Source organism: Trichomycterus rosablanca, chromosome 7 (genome assembly GCF_030014385.1).
Source record: "Trichomycterus rosablanca isolate fTriRos1 chromosome 7, fTriRos1.hap1, whole genome shotgun sequence".
NCBI classification, from domain to species: Eukaryota; Metazoa; Chordata; class Actinopteri; order Siluriformes; family Trichomycteridae; genus Trichomycterus; species Trichomycterus rosablanca.
In genome coordinates, this window is record NC_085994.1 from 24,908,545 (window position 1) to 24,934,170 (window position 25,626).

The 25,626-nt window shown below is 40.1% G+C and overlaps 1 protein-coding gene across 1 annotated transcript in view; it reads right to left on the minus strand.

The window, feature by feature from the left end:
- The window catches only part of LOC134318312 (serine/threonine-protein kinase WNK2-like), a 97,252-nt gene that overhangs the window by 41,955 nt on the left and 29,671 nt on the right, over window positions 1-25,626 (minus strand). Inside the window, exons 5-13 of the mRNA XM_062999166.1 lie at window positions 24,469-24,557; window positions 20,250-20,469; window positions 15,352-15,613; window positions 15,101-15,204; window positions 6,954-7,784; window positions 5,952-6,047; window positions 4,444-4,875; window positions 2,068-2,463; window positions 19-68 (exon numbers count right to left, since the gene is read on the minus strand). Coding sequence (XP_062855236.1) covers window positions 19-68; window positions 2,068-2,463; window positions 4,444-4,875; window positions 5,952-6,047; window positions 6,954-7,784; window positions 15,101-15,204; window positions 15,352-15,613; window positions 20,250-20,469; window positions 24,469-24,557 — 2,480 coding nt within the window. The remainder of the gene's footprint in view (window positions 1-18; window positions 69-2,067; window positions 2,464-4,443; window positions 4,876-5,951; window positions 6,048-6,953; window positions 7,785-15,100; window positions 15,205-15,351; window positions 15,614-20,249; window positions 20,470-24,468; window positions 24,558-25,626) is intronic.

The window sequence follows — 25,626 nt, forward strand, 5'->3', positions numbered from 1 at the left end:
ATCAGTAAGACTTCCTACCAGTCATATGCAGATCCAGCCACTGTTGGGTGCTTATCATATGCACAGTCCTACAAGCAAACAAGAAACTGAGTGAGTGAAAAAAGACAACTTCTTTAACATGTTTGAAACAACTACCTAAACATTAATAATAAATCACACAACTACATAGCAGCGCTGTATGTACTGACCTAAAAAGTATAAATATAATAAAATTAAGTAAAAGTTTTTTTCTACTTTATAACCATTACTCAAGAGTGTGGACCAATACATTGTTTTTCATGTTTCAAAAAATAGCTATATCTGAATATGTACCCTCATTTTAAAACTACCTGGTTATTCATAAATATGCAACCTGAAAACACCTTAATTCACTTATCAGTTTTTAATCAGCTGAATCAGTATAGCTCTTGCGCTGTTGGCATTTAAAAAAAAAATGCTGCCACAGTCTCTCTTGTGAAAAGGATTTAATACCATTGCTTGTACAAAAGTAAAACTCATATTTGTCACAAATAAACACAAGTGGGATTTGAGTATCTTGATGATTTGAACTTGATTAGGAATACTCAGAGATTTCTATATTAGAAGCCATTTCTGTTAAAGTATATCTAACATTTGCCATTTGACTACTAGGTATGTCAATAACAAACAGATATCAGGTTTTTAAATGTTTAGGTTAAAGATTTGCAGTCACTCCATGTGTTAGATGGTATTGCAAGCAAGTGCAAGCCACTACACAACTATCTAACAGTAACAAGTACAAACCAAGGTAACTTGGAAATGGCATCTCAGTACCTTGCCAGTTGTTCATAATAACATTTAGACCAACTACCTAACTGCTAATAAATGAACATCTGTTTTGGAAACCTTGTCATCTTTTTGGTCAAACTTTGTGAAATTAAACAGTGACATCATAACTTAACCTAAAGGTCCTATTGAATGTATTCTATTTATTTATTTGGGTTTTTACGTCATGTTTAACACGTGTGTCATTTAGTGGCAACAATAGGTCTACTGTAACTGTCTACTTTATCTTGTTTATCTTATATTTTGGTCTGTTTTATATTTTCATTTGCATGGCTGCGAGACAGGTTAGAACTGTTCTTGTGTTGTTTTGTGTAAGAATTTACACAAATTTTAATTTAAGAATTAGGATAGATTTTCAAAGTTTTAGTTACCTACTGTATAAGGCTCTACATGGGGAAGCACATGATTATATTGGTGAATTGCTGGTTCCCCACAAAAGTTGTAGATCTTTGAGGTCATCCAATAAAGAGCTTCTGGTTGTGCCCCGTACCAAACGGAGGCGGAAAGGGGACTGTGCCTTTTCTGTCCAGGCTCCTATACATGTGTGTATGTATATGTACTGTATGTGTGTTTATTTATAGTGCATTTATAGTTTCTTATTTGTGATATTGTATTAATGTATTTATGTTATTGTGTCGCATTTATGAGTTTTAATTTTGTGTTTTATTTTATTATATTTTACTTCATTGTAAAGCACTTTGTGGTCGGGTCCTAGAAAAGTGCTATATAAATAAACTTTACAGGTTGGAGGGTTTTCTCCTTTTACCAGAAGTTGGTGGGTTATTCTGGTGTGGCTGATTCGGCACCTTGTGTATATGGCTTGATCTATGCATCGTCTCTGGTGAGTTCTTGGTTTAGCATCGACGTTTGGATGTATTTCACGGAGTTTGTTGGTGGTCTTGATGTAGAAATTTATTGATGGTTTTAAATCTGTTGATGGGATTTTGATGTTTGTCGTATTTTGTCTTGTTTTTCCTCTAGCTAGCTGATCTGCTTTTTCATTCCCTGCTATCCTGCTGTGTCCTGGTACCCAGCACAGATGTATGTCATATTCCAGTTCTGTTAGTTTGTTAATTGTATGTTATTAACTATAGGGTGGTCTGATGTGCGAATGTATTTGATAAGTAAGTAAGTGGATATTGAAAGTAACAAACAGAATACGCTATCCTAGAGTAGCTTTTTAAACAAACGTGCTTGCAAATACATGGCTAGTTTAATTTATTTGTATGCGACTTTTTAAAGCAGGCTATAGTTTCCTCTAACCTCAGCAAACATGTCGGTGGATGATTGACTTGGCCCGACTCCACTGGCACTGCACTGCTGAGTCGTGATGCTGCTGCTGGGCTGCTTGTGCTGACTCACTCTAGTACTGCCTGCAGAGGTCTGGAGTTCCTGGTTCAGATCCAGAGCCTCCACAGTACTTCCTGTACCTGGTACAATGCCCTGTGTTCCAGAAGGAGGCAGCTGGACAGCAGGAGCAGGTTCTGCATGGTGTACAGTAACGGTTGTGGCATTTGGGGCTGCAGTGACAGCAGTATGAGCAGAATGGACTGGAACAGCGATGGGTTGGAACACATGTGCTGGGTCAGTGTTGGGGTCAGATGAGTTCATCTGAACTGGAAGGGCAGTTTGGGGTTGGTTATTGCTGCTGGAGGCTACCTAAAATAAAAGACAAATTCCCCTTTAGCTGCGATAAAGCTTATTAACTGCAATGTAACTGCTGATTAGACTTGTTAATTACTCATGTTTTAGGTTTTGATTATAATGACACACTAGTAGTCTGTGTCCCAAAACCATGTTTCCTACACCCTACTTTACAGTTGAAATTGTATTTTGTTGCTGGTGTGTATCCCAAAATGTAAACCTTTGTCATATCGGTCTACAGAACATTCCAAGTTCACTGTGTTTTATTTGTGATGTCCTTTTATCAATACCATTTTTTATTTGTCTTGATTGACACAATACAACTAGATTTTCTTCTAGTTGCAGTCTTATTGTGAAGTGATTTTTATATATTAATATAATAATATACACCGACCAGGCATAACATTATGTCCACTGACAGGTGAAGTGAATAACACTGATTATCTCTTAATCACGGCACCTGTTAGTGGGTGGGATATATTAGGCAGCAAGTGAACATTTTATCCTCAAAGTTGATGTTAGAAGCAAGAAAAATGGGCAAGCGTGATGATTTGAGCGAGTTTGACGAGGGCCAAATTGTGATGGCTAGACGACGGTCAGAGCATTTCAAAAACTGCAGCTCTTGTGGGGCGTTCCTGGTCTGCTGTGGTCAGTATCTGTCAAAAACCTGCAACAGGGTCATGGGCGGCCAGGGCACATTGATGCACGTGGGGAGCGAAGGCTGGCCCGTGCGGTCCAATCCAACAGACAAGCAACTGTAGCTCAAATTGCAGAAGTTAATGCTGGTTCTGATAGAAAGGTGTCAGAATACACACAAGGAGTCAGAATGCACAGACCAGTCAGGGTGCCCATGCTGACCCCTGTCCACCGCCAAAAGCGCCAACAATGGGCACGTGAACATTGGAACTGGACCACAGAGCAATGGAAGAAGGTGGCCTGGTTTGATGAATCACATTTTCTTTTACATCACGTGGATGGCCGGGTGCGTGTGTGTCGCTTACCTGGGGAACACATGGCACCAGGATGTACTATGGGAAGAAGGCATGCCGGCGGAGGCAGTGTGATGCTTTGGGCAATGTTCTGCTGGGAAACCTTGGGTCCTGCCATCCATGTGTATGTTATTTTGACACGTACCACCTACCTAAGCATTGTTGCAGACCATGTACACCCTTTCATGGAAACAGTATTCCCTGATGGCTGTGGCCTCTTTCAGCAAGATAATGTGCCCTGCTATGAAGCAAAAATGGTTCAGGAATGGTTTGAGGAGCACAACAAGTTTGAGGTGTTGACTTGGCCTCCAAATTCCCCAGATCTTAATCCAATAAAGCATGTGTGGGATGTGCTGGACAAACAAGTCCGATCCATGGAGGCCCCACCTCGTAGCTTACAGGAGTTAAACGATCTGCTGCCAACATCTTGGTGCCAGATACCACAGCACACCTTCAAGGGTCTAGTGGAGTCCATGCCTCGACGGGTCAGGGCTGTTTCGGCAGCAAAAGTGGGACCAACACAATATTATGAAGGTGGTTATAATGTTATGTCTGATCAGTGTATAATGCATCAGGTCACCTCCATTAGTATCTTCAGTCTGAAAACTGAATGATGTTTTTAATACGGACATAAAAAGATTAAGCTTGTAAGGTAAGTTGAGCCCATACGTTTTGTCAGTTTATATAAGATTAGTATTTCTGAAGGGTTCACAAGTCGTTTATCATGCATATTTATTACAGTACTTCAGCAAGAAGTCTGCACTCTGTTTCCCAAACTGCAGAGAGGTGTCACTACCCCAGTGGCTGCTATTGGATTTATCGATTAGCCTAAGGCATTTGCTAAAACTGTGTGTCCAAAATCTAAATTGAGAGCATCTGCCAAGATGAACAGTATGGAATAAGAAGTGCAGACGCTGCAACTATGACCTCTTTGCACAGCTCTGCAGTCTTATATCCTGTAGGGAGCCATTTAAACACACACCCACATACACACACACACACTTACCTGATGAAGACCCTGAGAGGTGGGAGCAGCTCCTACATACAGAGAGGCAGCGCTTGGTGAAGTAATTTGAGTTGGGTGCACTAGGGGAGTACTTAGGCTAAGAGATTGCATGGAGCCTACATTTTGATGAGTGACAGGGTAGCCCTGTTGGTAGCAATGCATTGTGTTCACTATGGGAGCCACACAAGCTTGTTGTGGACACTGTGTTGGTACTGAGGAAGCAGAGGGCATGACTGAGTAAGGAGTTGGCACAGCACTCTCCATCTGTGAGCAGAGCCCTGTTGAGACCAAGGGAGGGGCAGGTGCAGGTTGGCCAGCAGAAAGATTTAGCGGAGCAAGCGATGACTGTGTGGAGGAGAGAAAGGATGATGAATAGGTGTCTTGTCCAGAATGAGGAGTCCCAACAGAATAGGCGGGGTTCGATGAGGATAACTGGGAGACAAAACAGAGGAAATTTCAATAATTCAACAGAAACAAAAGCTCTACAGAACCGTGGGTGTGACTAAAACACCTAAGTAGAAGGGGTGTCCATATATGTTTGGCTAAAAAGCGTATGTGTATTATTACAAAAATCCACATTTTGTACAAAACGTGTACATACACCGATCAGCCAGAACATTAAAACCACCTCCTTGTTTCTACACTCACTGTCAATTTTATCAGCTCCACTTACCATATAGGAGCACTTTGTAGTTCTACAATTACAGACTGTAGTCCATCGGTTTCTCTACATAAAATTTTTTTAGCCTACTTTTACCCTGTTCTTTAATGGTCAGGACCCCCACAGAGCAGGTATTATTTAGGTGGTGGATCATTCTCAGCACTGCAGTGACAATGACATGGTGGTGTGTTAGTGTGTGTTGTGCTGGTATGAGTGGATCAGACACAGCAGCGTTGCTGGAGTATTTAAATACCGTGTCCACTCACTGTCCACTCTATTAGACACTCCTACCTAGTTGCTTCACCTTCTAGATCGCTCCTCTATTGCTGCTGTTTGAGTTGGTCATCTTCTAGACCTTCATCAGTGGTCACAAGATGCTCCCCATGGGGTGCTGTTGTCTGGATATGTGTGGTTGGTGGACTATTCTCAGCCCAGCAGTGACAGTGAGGTGTTTAAAAACTCCATCAGCATTGATGTGTCTTATCCACTCATACCAGCAACATGTCAGTGTCACTGCAGTACTGAGAATGATCCACCACCCAAATAACACCTGCTCTGTGGTGGTCCTGGGAGAGTCATGACCATTGAAGAACAGCATGAAAGGAGGCTAACAAAGCATGCAGAGAAACAGATGGACTACAGTCAGTAATTGTAGAACAACTGTACAAAGTGCTTCTATATGGTAAGTGGAGCTGATAAAATGGACAGTGAGTGTAGAAACAAGGAGGTGGTTTTAATGTTGTGGCTGATCAGTGTATGTTTGCAGTCAGGTAAAGGACAAAAAAGAATTCTAAAAGTAATGTGGGAAAGTTATGATCTTTAATAAACTATATGGTAAAAAGGATACCTGTGTAATATGAGGTGTCTGAGACAAGGAAGTCTGGGGTGGTTGCAGTTGTTGGGAAGCAGCATCGGAAACCAATGATTGCTGAGCTGGAAGGCCCTGCAGAGGTAAAGTGTATGATTTGAGAATATGAATTCTGTTTATCAGAATAAGTGTGGACCTTATTCTGTTTATCAGAATAAGGTCCACACCGAGTCAACAAGAGTAGTAGGATCAGATATGTAAACACCCACATAAAATAAAAAAATGTTTGGCAGATGGTGATCTATTTTTAGACAAGCTTTGTTCATTCTCAAGTAAAAACTGTGATTTTGCTTCTGTACAGGCAACGTGAAGGATGGAATTATTGACCTGCTGTTCAAATAACACACTTCCTTGGCATATACACTGACTAGGCATAACATAATGACCACTGACAAGTGAAGTGAATAAGTGGGTGAGTATATATTAGGCAGCAAGTAGACATTTTATCCTCAAAGCTGATGTGTTAAAAGCAGGAAAAATGGGCAAAATGAGCGAGTTTGACAAGGGCCAGATTGTGATGGCTAGACGACTGGGTCAGAGCATCTCCCAAAAGTGTTTCCGGTCTGCAGTGGACAGTATCTATCAAAAGTGGTCCAAGGAAGGAACAGTGGTAAACCTGCAACAGGGTCATGAGCGGCCAAGGCTCATTGATGCACGTGGGGAGCGAAGGCTGGCCCGTGCGGTCCGATCCAACAGACGAGCTACTGTAGCTCAAACTGCTGAAGAAGATAATGCTGGTTCTGATAGAAAGGTGTCAGGCTCCATGCCTCGATGGGTCAGGGCTGTTTTGGCATAAAAAGGGGGACCAACACAATATTAGGAGGGTGGTCATAATGTTATGCGTTATCGGTGTAGATGTATACAAATTAATTTTAAAAAAATCTGTGTTTGGCCTGTCATTTACTTAACGCAGCACTGTTATTAGCTGCACAAACAGAACTGCAATACCACAAGATCGAAAAACTGCTAGACCAAACTCACCAACTGAGCAGGTATTTCAGCTGCCATGTGACTTAACAGAGCATCTGCAGGAACTCCCGCCTGCAAAGATGCAGTCTGACGAGCAGATTCATTCAATTCTGCTATTCCTGCTGATGCTGCACCAGTTGTGTGAAAGCCTGGGTGTAGGGAAGTTTGCCCTGTCTGCTGAGCAGCTTGTTGCTGCATGGGTGGGGCTGCAGTCAAGCCGTGTTGCAGGCTAGAAGCTGCAGTCTGGATAGACTGCATACTTAGCTGTAGTGGTACATTTTCCTCAAAGCTCTGAACTGCAGAGCTATATTGCACTGGTATGTACGTTGAGGCAGGCTGGCCGCTGTCCTGTGAGTCTGGGAGATTTTGGACATTCGCTCCACCTGCAGCTTGTTGTACAGGGGGTAATATTACCGTAGCTGCATCTACTACTTGCTGCAAATGCTGCAATGTCTGAGCAGCTGCAGTTTGCTGCAAAGGAGGTAATGTTTGCGAGCTTGCAACTTGCTGGCCCGCAGGATTGTAACTTTGTATAGTGGCATTTGCTTGCCCAGACTGTCCTGCAAGTGAGCAACTCTGTACATTCGCCACCTGGGGTGCAGCTGGTATGCCTTGTGTATGTGTATGCTGTAACAGTTGGGTCATTGTGGCCTGCTGTTGTGCTGTAGGGGGCACAGAAGGGTAGCTCTGAGGCTGCACAGGCTGGCTAGGCATGTAGATGGGTGGCACAGGTACAGAGGTGGAGACAGTGGACACGTAGTTCTGTGAGGGCTGCAGCACATGGCCAGGAACCTGCAGGGCAAAAGCTGATGCGGGCTGGCTCTGAAGACCCAAAGAACTAGACTGCAGGACAGAACAGATGTAATGAGTGCTAACAGTGCAAATTTTTGACAGCAGCAAAATACTTACAATTATTTAATTAAACAGTGTTTAAAGAGCATTTGGTTTTATGCAATCACTTTTTTCTTTACAAAATTAAGGTTGTACCATAGAATTAAAGAGTCTACCATGAAAGAAGTACTTAATTGCAACATTTTGAAACAGGCATTCTATTTCATTTCTTTGTCTGGATTAGACTGTTAATGATTTTAGAGCATCCCGGGTTTGTAAAATTAGTTGTTTTGGACATAGTCATAATTCTGTTATCTCAGAACAGGCTTTGATGTAAAAAAAAAAACACACCTGTCCTCCCTTCTTTTTCCATTTAATTGTTATATTTTATCATCGCTTTATGCTGGATCCCAATGGTAGTGGGCTAGTGCAATTTATCTGAGCACCTCTCCCATCTTAAACAGCTTTAAAACTGCTATATACTGATTAGGGTTGCAAAGGGTCCATGATAAAACAGATAGTTCCGGTCCTAAAATCTGATTGGCTGAGCTGCGTTCGAAGCCATTGTAAAATCCCCGATAAACGCACACCTATGACCACCTGACATTATTCCATATTAATACGCCACTGAAAAGAAAAAATGAATGTTATGTTCACCCTAATGTTGCCTAGCAACACTGTTAACGAACTACCTGGGGTCGCGGAAGAATGCTTTTTGTAAGTGTTTTTGTAAATAAAAACATTTATAAATTGAACATTGTTGTATTTTATTATATTTTATGTTGACCGCCGTTTTATAAAAGCAATAAGCCACTCGAGACCGTGCGTTACTGCTATGATTTTATCACGGGGAAAAACGTTTTAGGCACTCCGCTTCGCGTCGTGTCAAAACAACCTTCCCCGTGATAAAATCGCAGTAACGCACGGTCTCTCGTGGCTTATTGCTTTAGTGTCACCCAGAAATGCAACATATACACTGATCAGCCATAACATTAAAACCACCTCCTTGTTTCTACACTCAATGTCCATTTTATCAGCTCCACTTACCATATAGAAGCACATTGTAGTTCTACAATTACTGACTGTAGTCCATCTGTTTCTCTGCATGCTTTGTTAGCACCCTTTCATGTTGTTCTTCAATGGTCAGGACTCTCCCAGGACCACCACAGAGCAGGTATTATTTGGGTGGTGGATCACTCAGCACTGCAGGGACACTGACATTGTAGTGGTGTGTTAGTGTGTGTTGTGCTGGTATGAGTAGATAAGACAGCAGTGCTGCTGGAGTTTTAAAACACCTCACTGTCACAGCTGGAATGATAATAATCTACCAACCAAATATTTCCAGCCAACAGCACCCCATGGGCAGCATCTTGTGACCACTGATGAAGGTCTAGAAGATGACGAACTCAAACAGCAGCAATAGATGAGCAATCATCACTGACTTTACATCTAGAAGGTGAACCAACTAGGTAGGAGTGTCTAATAGAGTGGACAGTGAGTGGACACGGTATTTAAAAACTCCCATCAGCATTGCTGTGTCTGATCCACTCATACCACAACACACACTAACACACCACCACCATGTCAGTGTCACTGCAGTGCTGAGAATGATCCACCACCTAAATAATACCTGCTCTGTGGTGGTCCTGATCATTGAAGAACAGGGTGAAAGCAGGCTAAAAAGTATGTAGAGAAACAGATGGACTACAGTCAGTAATTTTGGAACTACAAAGTGCTTCTATATGGTAAGTGGAGCTGATAAAATGGACAGTGAGTGTAGAAACAAGAAGGTGGTTTTAATGTTATGGCTGATCAGTGTACACCATGTACAGAACATCAATCCATTGCAGGGCATTGCATACACATCATTTATTTGATCATTTACTCCAAAATTTTGAGAAGCCAATTTTCCTTTTGCATACCTGAAGGAAATTTACAAGAGCACAGTGAGAACATGCCCAACTCACTACAGATAGTACCCAGAGGCAAGGTGATACTCAAAACTGAGACTTAAAACACATGTTGCCATGTGGCCACACCTCTACCGGCAACACATTATTTGTGCAATATTTAAATTCACATTCTACATTTTATTACTGTTATTTAGCCATCCCTGGCATGTTGGGTTGCTGGATCTAGACCAATAGCAGCTTTGGGGTTTTTTATGTCTGCTATCTTTCTATTTCTAAAAACAAGTATGGAAAAACAGCATTTGAGGAACAAGCCAGTCTTTTTTTTAACACCAATCACCAATCAAATATTTTTCCACCAAGGCAGAAAAATACATTACATAGTTGTCTTAATGTCATTAAATATATGAATAATTAAATTACATCATGTAATTTAGTTTGATTGGCATTTTAAAGTATTTTTGCTAAGAATTATTTATACCTTTATTCATATCCATTAATAACACAAGGGGGTTTGAATGTATTCCCTTATTTATCCTTGTTGGTTGATTGTGGTATCACTACAAAACTGAATACAAGTGTGTAAGTTGAATACACACTAAATTTTAGTTCTGTTTATTGAATTTAGTTTCCAAATGTAAAATCAAGTAAAATTATTTGCAACAATCAGGCATTTTTCTGCAAAAAAAACATATGCTCTAATACAAATAAACCAACAAACAGCAAGACATGCCCATTATTGCATAGAGTAAATAAATGAATGACAACAGATGAAGCAACACTTAGATGTTAGGAAGTGACCGTGTCCAGCTTTGTAGGTAGTCTTTAATAGGTAGGATTGCAAGGGAACTGACTTGTTGAACCCATTAGAAAGCAGCTTGGGTCTAAAATGTTAAATAAAGGCAAAGTAGAGTAGAGTTTTGCACTGGTTAAGCATAACTACACCCGCTGAGAAAAGCAGAGACAGGAAAAAGGGTTGGATTGGGTTAATAAGGATTTGATTACAAATGCTCAAACAGTACCAGAATGCACAAGTTAATGCCTGAGGAGAGAAATCTGGATAGAGGGAAAGAATTTCCAAACCCACTAAAAGCAGCGAGTGCTTCCTTCTCCAGCAGCATAGCACTTACTGTGACCACAGATAATAAAGTGCACAACCTACCCAGTTAACGACAACATGATCACCAATGCACACACTTGCTCTGCGGGTCCTTGCAGGTGTCAGCTTTCCATCAAGAGATTCTGCTATCTCTTTCTCGTCACCATGGCTCCGCACAGGCCGGTAAGGATCAGTTTCAACCACTATGGATGGGACACTCAGGAAGGTGGGATTCGGGTCATAATTGTGGCCTATAATGTTTTGCAAAGATTTGTTGAGATCTGACAGGTCAGAGCTTTCACAGAAAGAACCTCTGTGCACACCAACTATAGGTCGGAGTCCAGTCGGGGATGATGCTTTGCCAGAACCCAAAAAAGATGAGTGGCGAGTACATGAGCAGATGCCTTTTTCTGAACGAGTCTGTAACAGAAGCAGTGGAAGACAAGCCTGGCAGGATGGATGGGCTCTAAGAACGGCAGGGTTTACAGAATACCGTGTCCTCCAACCTTCAGCAGCTATGGTCTCTTCACCATCTGTCTCGTAAGATGGCACCACTGAGGAGTCACTATGGTGTCGATTATCATGAGGTAGTGGAGAAAGCAGGCATTTTCTCGATAAAGAACCCTCTTCTTTTACATTTTTCGAGCCCAATTGAAATGGCATGGAGGGATAAGGACTTAATGGTCGATAAACAGAGCAGCCATGTGGTTGAGTTTCAATCACAGAAATGCTTCGGCGACGCAAACCTGCATTAGGACACGCCCCCTGGCAGCTAGGCCTTTCAAACAATGCTTCCAAATCATCATGTGGTGATAAAAACGGGCCACGGGTATGACACTATCACACCACATGCAAAGTAAAAAAAAAACAGAAGAAACAAACATGCACACAACAGACAATGTGAGAAAAAAAATCATAAAACACAAAATTCAAGAATTATTTATAATATTTATGTGTTAATGGTAGGGATGTCCCGATCCGATCTCACAGATCGGGATCGGGGCCGATCAAGGCATTTTTAACTGATCGGAAATCGGCTTTACTAATGCCGATCATAACCCGATCTTTTGTTTTACGTCAGCATGTCCGCTGTGTGGAAATACTTTAAATTGGAAAGTAAAACGAGTCCAGCAGCAGTGTAATGTCTGTAATGCGAGCGTTTCATGAGGCGGTAGTAGCAGAGCTGCGTTCATTACTGTAGAATTGTACTGTTTATATGGTGTGTGAGTCGAGGATCACTCCGGTTTACAAAACAATAACTTTTAATCCAAATATGAAAACTTCAGGACCATAACATACAGCTTTTACGAGTTTACGTGTTACAAGACTGAACGACATCTCAATATCAAGCACTCTGATTGGCTTAGTTATGTAACCGAGCGTGGTAGTGATGCACTCGCTTAATAAAGAAATAAAATACACGGTATATTCACAAATTGTCGGGAGCAAAACACTTTATTAACTTATTCTGTTCCGAATAGCGGACAGCCAGAGCCGAGCACGCTATCCCATGCGCTATGGAAGCCCCAAAGGGTCAAAACACACTCACTTTGCGTAGACCCGTCCATCAAACCAGTCACAATACAAGCACTTTAAGAACTGGCTTTCCTTCATAACAAGAGTGACTTTCCATTTTATTTTGGTATTCAGGTTTTACTGTAATGCTGTTAAGTAACTTATTTGTTTTTTTATATTCAAGTTAAGCTGCTACACCACTTGTGAGTGGAGATTTTTGTTCATTTTTAGTGTATCACTGCATTAAACAGAATTATGTTCTTTGAATATAAAGTTCAAAGTGAAACTGTAATTATCTCACTTCATTTTTACTACAATGCTGCACTAGGTTTGTTTACTTTTATTTTGTAAAAGAACATTAAGCAATAGTTTTTTTCAGAGCTATTCAGTTGTTAAACATGTACATTGGATTAATTTGAATAACTGTAATGTACTTGAAGTGTGCACTGTGTAAACAGTGTTATCTAGTTCTTATCTAGACAATATCTAGAAAAGACAAGTATCGGTTTGAGAATCGGTATCGGATCGGGATCAAAATTAAAGATCGGGAACAAAAAAACGTGATCGGGACATCCCTAGTTAATGGTGTGTGTGTGTGTGTGTGTGTGTGTGTGTGTGTGTGTGTGTGTGTGTGTGTGTGTGTGTGTGTGTGAGAGAGAGAGAGAGAGAGAGAGAGAGAGAGAGAGAGAGAGAGAGAGAGAGAGAGAGAGAAAATGACTGATGAATGCACTATTGACCACAAAGTACTGTATATGTCTTATACACTCACTGAGCACTTTATTAGGTATATGTATCTGGTATAAACATTACTATATTATTTTATAAGCTGTAGGTATAAAATTATACACTGTAAACTATCTGTTGCTTGTACACTTTATCACCCCCTGTACCCCAATTATGTATCAAAAGGATCCCCGCAGACTAGACGATTTTTGGGGCCATTCTCAGCCCTGCTATGCTGCTAACACGTATTATAAAATATACAAAAATTAAAATAAAAAATTAAAACATTTGAAATATTATAAAATAATCAATGAATGTATGTTGTAAATGGTTGTACCTTATAAAGTGCTGAGAGTGTACATGCATACAGCATGTCTGGACAGTGAGCTTTTTGGGCTGAATTTAGAAACTTTCTGTAAGAAAGATTTTTTCCTCAATACAGTCAAGCCGGAAAGTCTGCACACCCTCATCTTCTCCACATTTTATTACATTACAGGCTCATTCTATAATAGATTGAGATCATTTTTTTCACAAAATTCTACACAAAATAGCCACAATGACACCGTGAAAGCAGGTTTTTAGACATTTGTGCTAATTTATTAAAAATCAAAATGTAAAATATCATATGTACACAATTGTGCACACTCCTTGATGTGACACCCAAAAGTGAGCTGAGGTGCATTTTGTTTTCACTGATACTGCTTGAGATGTTTCTACAATTTAATGGGAGTCAACCTGTGCTAAATTCAATTGATTGGACATGATTGGGGATTAGCCACACCTGCCTATATAATGTCCCACAGTTCAAAGTGCATATCAAAGCAAACACCAAGCCATGGGGTCAAAGGAATTATCTGCAGAACTCAGAAACAGGATTGTGTCAAGGCATAGATCTGGAGAAGTGTACAGAACAATTGCTGCAGGAACCCGAGGGTCACTCTGACAGGGCTCCAGCGTATCCTTGTGGAGATAGGAGAACCTATCAGAAGATCAACCATTCAGGCAGCACTCCACAATTCACGCCTTTATGGTAGAGTGACCAGACGGAAGCCACTCCTTAGTAAAAGGCACATGAGCCCGCTTGGAGTTTGCCAAAAGGCACCAAGAGGACTCTCAAACCATGAGAAACAAGATTCTCTGGTCTGATAAAACCAAAATTGAACTGTTTGGCTTGAATAACACCGCTGTGTCACCGAGTGTCACCGCTCATCACCTGGCTAATGCCATCGCTACAGTGAAGCATGGCAGGGGCAGCATCATGATGTGGGCATGTTTTTCAGCAGCGGGACCGTGGCGACTTGTCCTGATAGAGGGAAAGATGAATGCAGCTAAGTACACCGAGATCCTTGAAGAAAACCTGCTCCAGAGCGCTCTGGACCTCAGACTGGGGCAAAGGTTTACCTTCCAACATGACAATGACCTGAAGCACACAGTCAAGAGAACAAAGGAGTGGCTTCGGAGAAAGTCTGTGAATGTTCTTGAGTGGCCCAGTCAGAGCCCAAACCTGAATCCAATCGAACATCTGTGAAAGGAGCTGAAAATGGCTGTGTACCAACGCTCCCATTCCAACCTGACGGAGCTTGCACGGATATGCCAAGAGGAGTGGGCAAAAATGTCCAGAAACAAGTGTGCCAAGCTCATAGCTTCTTTCTCAAGACACCTTGAAGCTGTAATTGCTGCCAAAGGTGCATCAACCAAGTATTAGGCTAAGGGTGTGTACAGATATGTAACCCCTAAATAAACCATTTTTGTCAGTAAAATAAAATTGCTTATTTTCTAAACCCTGTTTTCACTGTGTAATTATTGGCAATTGTGTTTAGATGTTTGAGACAAACAAAGAATCTATTATAGAATGAGTCTGTAACATAAAATGTGTAGAAGGTGAAAAGGGTGTGCAGACTTTCTGGCTTGACTGTATACAAAATGACATATCAAAAGAAAAGAATGGTTGTGGATCATAAAACTGCTAAACTTGACAACCTGACTTAATCAGGCTCCAAACTGTGCATAAAATATGCAAATATGAAGGGAAACACTACAATTTTTAGCAGCCGTGGGTCTTCACAAGCAATGATACAGACCTGCTGTGTTGCTGTGGAAACAGTTTCCTGCAGAGACTGGTAAATGACACTGTGCAAGCTGCTGTGGGAGTCTGAGTATACAGTAGAGCCAACACCACTGTCATCTAAAAAGAGACAGACAGACAGAGAGAGAGAGAGAAATGTGTATGAACACTTGTTTAAATCATGATGAATTAGCACCAAAGTGCACTCTGTACATAGGGCCATAGGTCTAAACTGTGAAGCAGCCTTAGCAAAGCAATTTCTCTTACATGTAGCAGAGGTAGTGCTGACGCTCATTTGGCCCAGGCAGGAGTGTTGATCTGCTTCTGTCTCTTCAGGCTCAGGTTGACCAGACTCGGCCACAGAGAGCACAGTGCCAGGGGTCATCTGAGGTTGTGTGGTCTGTCCTGTACCACATTGTTTGTCTGATGACACAGTCCGCTCACGCCTCCACTTTATTAACGCCACCCGATCTCGGATAGACTTGCCCACTATCTTTGCATCGCTGTCATGGAAGAAACCTGATTCAACCTGAGAGAAGAAAAAGGAAAAATAAAATCAAGTATTCCACAAAATCTTTTATATTTTGTGTATGCATTTTCTCCACTTTTAGCGCGTCCAATTGCCCGATTGCGTCATGCTTCCTCTCAACCAATGCCGATCCCCGCTCTGATTGAGAAGAACAAAGCTAACCCACGCCCCCTCCGACACGTGGGCAGCAGCCGTATGCATTTTGTCACCTTGACTTTGATGAGTGCAACACGGATCAGCACTGTGTACGAAGAGACACACCCTGACAGCACTCTTTCCCCGTCTCTGTGCAGGTGGCATCAATCAGCCAGCAGAGGTTGTAGTTGCATTGGTTATGACAGAGTCACTATCTGGCTTTTTAATATTCCACCCCTATCTAAACAACAGGTCAATCGTTGTTCATGTGGCTGCTCAGCCCAGCTGGCAGGCAGAGCTGAGACTCAATACGATGTATTCGAGATCCCAGCTCTGGTGTACCAGCGTGTTTTTACCGCTGCGCCACCTGAGCGGCCTATGTTCACAAAATCTTCAATAAAAAGTAATGCCATTTTATTTGATGAAAGAAAATGTTGGTTGTACAGAAATGAAACCTCTTTTTTCAGTCATGCTCTAATTAGGCAAATAAATGTAGTAGAAAGGATACCAATCATACGCACGCATGTAACAGTGCAGGACTCCCAGAAGTGCAAAAAAGGAAAGAAAACTGGTGCAAAAACAGAGGCCAAACTGTATAACTATATAAAAAAGAATAAAGTAATAATATATAAACATTTAGTGATCTACAGCACGCACTGTAGCTTAATAGATATGGTTTGTCATTTAAACACAGTGATGCCAAACAAAACTGGCACATTCAAAACTCAACATTTAAAGAAAAGCAGAACGTTTAAATGTTTGTGCAGATTGTATAAGCTAGTTTTTAGTTCAGGTTGCCAGGTTGTTAGAAAGAAAGAGGTAGGATTATTATTAATATTTATGCACAATGTCTGTTTCTGTTAAGTACTGTTGACTAATCTCTATGCACCTACCTACATACCTCTTAGTAATTTCTAAGAATAGACAAAACAGGGCTTGTTAAAGTCATCAGTTTAAGAGTTGGCCAATCATCTAACGAGAGGGTCAAAATTTCTTCAAAAGAATGTCAATGGTTAATCAACAGTTAATATAAGAGTTCAGATGCAGCTGTCCCTTTCACACAGCCAGTTTTTGTTCAAGAGTCACCCCCCATACACACACACACGGGGTCAGTTGTTGCGGAATAGATTCAGTTCATCAATAAATAAAATAATCTGAGCTTCCCAAAATTCTCCTTTTCTTAAAACAACAAAAGCAGGAGGAGGGTAGACACTGTGCTGACTGGTTGGCTCGCCATTATAGTAAGGCAAGGGAACATTTCCCCTGGGTCCAGCATCGGCCGTCGGAGCACAGCACCCCATGATGCCTCACGCCCATGGTTGAACCATTTTTATGGGATAAAGGAGGGTTTTGGGGACTAAAATTGCTTTTGCTTGGATGTACATGGTTATTGTGTTATGTGATTAATGGTGTGTTTTGTGTTCATGTTTATATCAAATTTGTAAGTTACCATTTTTGTTAAGTGTGTTGGGTTTAATGGCGTGTACCCGTTCTGTGCTTGTTTAAGAATAGTGGGAGTCATCTGTGTATTTAGATGTAGCCTCTTCATGCTTTGTAACTGGTTCAGAAGCAACTAAATAAAGTGCTGCCTCCTTCAGTTTAAAAGAGCAGAAATGTTTCACTCCTTTTATCGACACTACTGCCTAACAAGGTCCAGTGCTTTGGAGGCGACGTACAAAACACTGCTAACTATGATTCAAACCCATTTAACTCCCAGATGTGTCAACACAGTGATTTATGATTTATTCCTCTGGATATTTCCTCTACCTGTGAACACCTGATACAGCTCATTAAGGGCTTGATAATTAGCTGATGTGTTGAACTAGGTATAAACACGGAAGATACATGGAAAACAACCAAAGCCAAGGGATACCTATCACAAAAACATGGCTGCTAAATGTAGAGTTGGGCATACAAAAAAAATCACATTACTAACAACATACTAATTTTTCAAGTGGAGTTTTATAGGTCAGGGACATTGTGTATGAGTGTGTCTCAAAGCTATAAGTTAAGCAAGTTGAACAATTTTTGTCTGAATTTACACGGAAAGGGAGGGCGGGGACTTCATTGGTATTTTACAGATGTACCCACGCACACAAGCACACACACAAATCTTTGGCTTCAGTGCTCTTATTTAATATGGACTTGTTTTTCAGAGAGTCAAAACAGAACCCACTCAGATTACAAGCATTCCTCTTTGTCCTTCTCAGTCAACAGTGTAAACTAGTGCTCCAAGAAACATTTTGGGTAGGAACACTAATTAAACCCACGTACACTTTTCAATTTACAGTATAAAATATTGTCCTTTTCGGTAAAAGCCAATTTGGTCATTTATTTATTAGGATGCTTTACATACTTTGATTACATTCATAACAGTTTTTGTTTGTTTGTTTATTAGGATTTTAACGTCATGTTTTACACTGTGGTTACATTCATGACAGAAATGGTAGTTACTCGTTACATAAAATTAATCAGTTCACAAGTTTAATCTCGAACACAGTTATAAACAATTGTGTGTCTCCAATTCACCTCACTTGCATGTCTTTGGACAGTGGGAGAAAACCGGAGCTCCCGGAGGAAACCCATGCAGACACAGGAAAAACATGCAAACTCCACACAGAAAAGACCCGGACTGCCCCACCTCGGGATCGAACCCAGGACCTTCTTGCGGTGAGGCGACAGTGCTACTCACTGAGAGCCACCGTGCCGCCCCCAGTTTGGTAAAAGCCAATCAGACCATTAAATAATAAATGAGATGTGCATGCAGTCTCTGGTAGACAAAAAGTTTTTGAATTGAGTTTTTCCTTAAAATGTACATGTACTGCATATTTTTATGATATTTCCTTCATAAATACCTTTATTATTAATAAAATAATATTCTGATTTGTGCATTTGCTGAAACATAAGGAAGTATCAGTTTTTTTCTGTCCACATTAACAGACCCAATGTGTATCCATATATCCTTATTCTCTTCTGGTTATTTCAGTAAGACAATGCCAGACCTCATTCAGCATGCACAACAGCCTGGCTTCATAGACACAGAGTGTGTGTGTGCTTAAATGGCCTGCCTGCACTCTATTTAAAATGTATGGTGAATCGCAGGGACAATGATAACCACAGACTGTTGAGCAGCTGAAGTCTCATAATAAGCAAGAATGGAGAAAAATTCCACTTGCAAAACTGCAACAATTAGTGTCCTCAATCCCCAAACCATTAAAAAGTCACATTAATAGTAAAGGTAATGCAACATGCCTCTGTTTCAACTTTGTGTGCCTGTTACTTGTATTTATACAATACAATTAAGTTGAACTTTGGAAATCTTTTCCTTCTGCTTTTGCCCATTAAATAAAGATTAAAGAGAATTAAACCACAGACTCATCTTTTTGCTGCATTTTATAAAAAGTCCCAACTTTTCTGAAAATAGGGTTTGTACTTATACTATAAAAAACTGAGCAACAATCACACACAGGGTAACACAGACACAACAAAAATTTGTTGTGGAATTTCTGAAAACTAATTGGATCCTAATTAGTTCTACTTAATTACAACACAAACACTCACACTTTCTTTTTTTTTCCTCCCTCTTCGCAGAAAAACTCAAAGTAATAGCTCTACATTAGACCATTAGTCATATTTAATACGTGTTAAATTATAAGCATCTGACAAATAAGTTTTTGTGAATGTGTTGATACAAAAGAAGTAATAAGTGATGGTTGTGCTTCACACAGGTCTAAAAAATTAACCTGTGGAAAGAACCGAAGTGCCGGTTCTCAGTGCCAGTCCAAGACAGGGTAAAAATAAGAATCAGATGTATTTGGCATAAAATTGTGCCAAACCAGGTATGCTGATCACTGTACAGGGATCATTGTGATGATCCCTAATATGTGTGCAGTCAAAAGAAAAAACAAATATAAAGGAACATATTTTACATACTTTTAACCTTTAAGCTGTATCTTACCATCTGGTATTATACTTTTCAGTAAAGTGTGTTTAATCACAGCTTCATAATTTTGTGTTTTGGAATCTAACTAATTTGGTCAATTTTGCAGAAGATAATGGAACCAGGATCAACAACAAAATGCTTACCATTATCCTTAAAAAGGAGGTCACTTAATATAAGTGGCATCCATTAAGATTTTTTCCAGCTAGCTGCCAGACAAACAAATATGTCATGAAATGCACTGTAACAGTAGTAATAGGGCATGACATTATAGCCATTTAGATAGCTGTTTTATCTTCAAAGCAACAAGTCAAATAAATTAAAACAATACCGCCATCGCCAATATGTAGAATTTAAGCAGTGTGGAATGGAACTGAGGTCCAGCCCCACTGTGTAAGACCTAAGAGCTATAAGTTCAGAATATTATGCAGTTCTGGTTTGCATTTCACTTGGCTCAGTTAGGCAAACAATGATCAGAAAAAGCTATTAAATGTTCAATAAACAAATTTTATAACAAGTCATCAGCAGCATCGACTATAACCAATATATCTTTAAACTCACCATCTCCTGAGCCACAGCCTCTGGGACCTCCTTCTCCAGGTCAAAGGTGAACTCGATGGCACCACCATCCTTGTACTTGCCCTTCAGCTTGCGTGGGTCTTCTACCCACAGCTTAAGTGCAATAGAGGCCTTTCTACCATCATCTTCCTCAGCTAGCTCAACTCGCACTCCTGTGTCCTCCGCAAAAAAGGCATGATTCATCAGGTCCTTTATGGAGTACCTAAAGAGATGGGTCAGAGGGTCATTATAATACATTTTAAAACAAGTAACATGTTAAAGTGTCTACAATCCAGACTGGAAAAGTATGTGAATCCTTGTATTTAACCATTGCATTTCCCTTTGGTACAAAAAGTAACCAGTTTCTGAGTTTAACACCACTAAACCCCCTCCTCTTTTTCTCATTCAATTAAATACAGACCAATTACAGCAAAGAATAAACAGAAAACATTAACTAGGAAGTCCAGATAAAAACCTAAAAACATAATGCAGTTCTATTGCTTAGTTACGCACCAGTGCTGCTCCAGTAGGCACCAGCAGTGCTTTAGACTCAGAATAAGATACTCTGAGTCCCCACTATACAATCGCGGCAAAAAAAGGCATAAAGTAGTACTGTACATAAATTTTTACTATTAATTTACAGGTTTTACATAACATATTTACGTATCTATTTACGGTGTACATTTTACTGTTTATCATATGTGCATGTTTAGCACTTTTGTGGACCTTAGTGCTTTCATATATTTCTGCACCCCCTGGAAAAAAAACTGGCTGTTTTAGACAATCACATTTTACAGACCAGTCCCTCCCCCCTCCCTTTTGTCCGTTAAATGTCAAAACTCGGCTCTCGATCGCTAAGTGTGAACTATCCAACAACTCTTTTTCTTTTTCAACTAGTTTTCTAGCATGTCAGATATCTGATCTGAGATGTGCGACTGGGAATGAGTGACCTGTCGAACAGCCAATGAGAACGCAGGATACGGTGTGAGGGGAAACGCAGGAGAGGAGTGTAAACAGGTGGGACAGGGGGATAATATATGTAGTTTATATCAGAATACACCGGCACACACACGTTTTACAGTATTCTTTTTATTGGTATTATTTATCGTTAGCTAACTGGCTAACCGTAAATTGGACTTTTAGTTTGGTCAAAATGGCGCCAAAACAGAATGACTGTGGATAAGGTTACCTCAGCAACCCTCTGTGTTTTCAGTTTTCTCAAGGTAACTTACTTAACTGACCTATTGGGACTATGTGATTACAGTGATTGAGTAACATTATTTAAGTTAAATCTCATTATGAGAAGCGAATTTTAATCATTTTAACATTTGTTTTAGCTTAGTTTAGCTCAGTTCGTTTTACTGAATCGGTTCTTTTAAATCATCCGTTTAAACGAATCGAAAAACTGAATCGATTGATTCATTAGAGGCCCTAATGCAGTTGGTTCGGAAGTGCAGAATCGGTTCGGAAGAATTGGTTCTTTAAATCGAATCGTTAGCCACATTGCTTATTGTTATTAGCATTAAAGTAGTAGTGGTGGATATATTTAGGGTAAAGCACAACTCTTCCAAAATTCATTATCCGATTTACTTTATTCTGGTAAATGAAACATTTTAGCTTGTATTCTGTAACTGTAGTTTTCAGATGACTTGTTTAATAATTTGTTAAACAGCCTATGTGAATAATTAGACATCTGATGACAAATTTGGAGGAATATTAGTTGTGTTAGCTGATTACTCATTTGGTTGGTTGACTAATCAGAATGTTATTCAAAATATTAAATGTTGTAAATGTCTCAGTTAATATTTTGTAATGTGATTACACAGTACCTTGTAATGATATTTTTTTGTCTTTCTTTTAGGGCAGAGAAACAGACGTTTTACGAGTTCTTGCAACCATCTTTAAGAATGGAAAAGAAAAGTTCAAGGAAGATATATTTTGTACCTTTACTGTTAAACCGTTTGTATTCTTGTTTTAATGTATTTTAATGTACATTAATGTATTTTAATGTATCACAAAAAAGAATGTTACTTAAACGTTTGTAATATTATACAGTAAAATAAAATGGCTATATTAGTATTAGTCTTTATTTTACCCATTTTCTTGATTACACATAATCAACACACATTGTGTGAGAACACCACATTGTGTGTGTTAAGTATCCTAACACCGTGGGTGTGCAAAAACAGGATGACACATTTACTGTGTTTAAATCAACACAGTATGTGTCGTCCCTGAGCACACTCCTCACGTGTTGAAATTCCACACAGTGTGTGTTGTTTTTAACACATTTCTTTTTAGAGTGTATACAGTAAACATCTACCATTTAAAAACCCATGCAGGTTAGGTGGTGCTTCTCGCCACACCCCTAACAGCTTTTTTTCTAAACTTTATTTAAACACAACAGACTCAGGAAACTGCATAATGGTATTAAGAGATTTCAAAAAGTAAAACAGTGTTGAATACTGACTAAATATCTCTCTTAGCTGTAAAATAAAAAAGAAAAAGTCTATAAGAATTTAAATTCCTGAAGTGTGCATATAGTTAAGTTTTATTATAAGATAAGGTTGTGCTGCTTCAAAATCAGGTGAAAGGAGAAACAGATCCAAAAGAAAACAATGAATATTTATAATAAGATGGTATTTTTTAAGATCAAACGTTTATAATCACTCCATATTTGAAGACATATCACAGTATTTCTAATGTGAATAAATGTTATATAAATGTATTTTTATTTATCTTCAATTAAAATGTAACATAGGAATATGCTGTGATCAGCGTAGTCAAGCTTTGAAATTTTTGTAAGACCCTTTTTTTTTTTCTTTTTATATAATGCATTTTCTCCCTATTTTCCTCCCGATTTAGCACACTCAATTTTGTCTTCTGCTGCTGAGAGATGCCAGATTGCATCCAAGGAGAGAACGCCGCTGTACACGCCTCTTCCGACACATGCACAGCCCTTCTCTTCTCGCCGCTGCATTCTCACAGGCTGTCTTCCGCCACTCAGGGTCCTTACAAAGTGTATGAAGACCAACCCACCCACACATAGTCCGGCCCCCACCCTGCAGATATGGTGGCCAATTAGTATCTGCTGCAGGCACTGCCAATTATGCCAGATGGCGGCCAGCCGAGTTTCGAACTTGGTGTGCTAGCGGAATATCCTGCTGTACCACCTGGGCGCCCTATTTAGACTTTTTATATATATATATATATATATATATATATATATATATATATATATATATATATATATATATAGAGCACATCCAATTTGGACCTAATTGCGTTATGCTTCCTCTTTACTGTAGCTGACCCCCGCCCCGACTATAAAGAGTGAGACTGTCACACGCCCTCTCCAACACGTGCACAGTAGCCAACTGCATCTTTTCACCTGCACGACCGAGTTCATATGCTGATTAGCTTTGTGCACATTGAGCCACACCCTGATCACATTATTCCTCGACTCTGTGCAGACACCATCACCCAGCCAGCAGAGGTCGTAATTATAGCTCGGTTATGAGGAGTCCCAATGCGGCTTTTATCCTACCCTATGAACAAGAGTCAATCGTTGTTCATGCAGCCGCTGAGCCCAGCCCAGCCGGATGGCAGAGCTGAGATTCGATACGATGTATTTGAAATCCCAGCTCTGGCGTGCTAGTGTGTTTAATCGCTGCGCCACCCGAGCGGTCTTTTTATTATATTTTTTATTATTTTGAAGCATAGTGTGCTTGACTGTAGGGCATAAGGGAAAACTTGTATATGATTATGGTAAAAGGTACACAGGACTTGTAGTCTAGGTTATGGACAAAATGTATACTGCAGCTACTCTGAAGTACAACTTTTGTCATACTGTATTTTCACCATGGGGTTTTTGATGAACAATTAACTGAAACCTGCAGGAATGCACCTTAAAAATCATGTGTTTGTTGTAGAGTACTTCATAAAGAGATGTTAAAATAAAGTGTGCACAGCCTAAGAACATGGTACAGCCAAAACTGGAATAATCTTACCCCACCCCCTTTCTTGTCATTACTGCACTAAGTCATTATGTAAGCAGTGGCTGATGTTGCTCGCTGGAAAAGGTAATAAATGAATTGAACGGTGTGGAAAAGTGCCATCAGTGGCTGGCCGGTGTGTGTGTTTGTGAGTGATTGGATAGCTGGCCACTTTGGATGGCCACTGTTGCTCTAATATCTCCCTTACACAGAAACTCATCACTTACCGCTCCTCCTTATTTTGGCAGATACACTCGCCAATAATCTCCTTGACCTCTGGGTCCATGACCTTGTTATAGCTTGCAGGCTTAACCCCCTGGGAAAAACAAAACAAGGAAGGGAATGGAAAAGAAAAAGGGGAGGGCAAGATGTTAGAAAGTGATAGCTCTGTTTTTTTCGCTCACAACTTGTTCAAACACGAGCAGGTGCTTTGTGCCTCAATCTTACATGAACAGCAGAAATATAGACAAAATCTAGCTGAAGATATCATCTTTTCAACTAAGTTATGTCATAGGAAAGACAAGAATAGATTTTCATAGTGTAAAACATTTTAGAAATTAGAACATTTCTAACATTTTTAGAAACATTAGACCCGTCGTATTAAATGTCTCTGCCTAAATGTTTATTAGATGCAAAGAAGAGACCATCATGTAATATTATAGAGTAACTTAAACGTCATTCAACTTTGTGATATGGCCTCCTAATATACTATATGGCCAAATGTATATGAAGACCCCTCCTAATAATTTAGTTAATATTAGTCATTAACATTTACATTTTCAGCATTTAGCCGACGGCATTACCCAAAGCGACTTACAGTGAAGTTACGGTATACAATATGAGCAATTGAGGGTTAAGGGCCTTGCTCAGGGGCCCAACAGCAGCAACCTGGCCGTGGTGAGGCTTAAACCAGCAACCTTTTGATTACTAGTCCAGTACCCTAACCACTAGGCTACGCAGAAGCAGAAGTACCATAACCATTCTGCAAAAGCTAAAGAATAAAAATAGAAACGTACAAAGTACACCCTGATGCTTTTCAGTGATGAAAAAGGAAAGGCAGAGGAAGAGAGAAACAGCAGGAACACAACACAAAAGGTGATGCAATTGTTAATGGAACTTGTCTGCCAAAATCAATAGCCATTAAGCCACGTTACACCTGCAGTGTCCAAACACTGAGTTTGTTGCAGTGGCTGGCTGCAGATACGACTGGCTAAAAATCGCTCTAAATCATTTAGTTGCTGTGGAGTCCTGAACTTTCGAAGCCAGGAGAAACTGCCCCCATCACTGTCTAGAAAACATGCTTAATTTAGCCAGAACAAGTTTAGCAGGTTAAAAAGGGCTGTTAATACAGTGGAGGACTGGATGTCTGAAGGTGACACACTGTG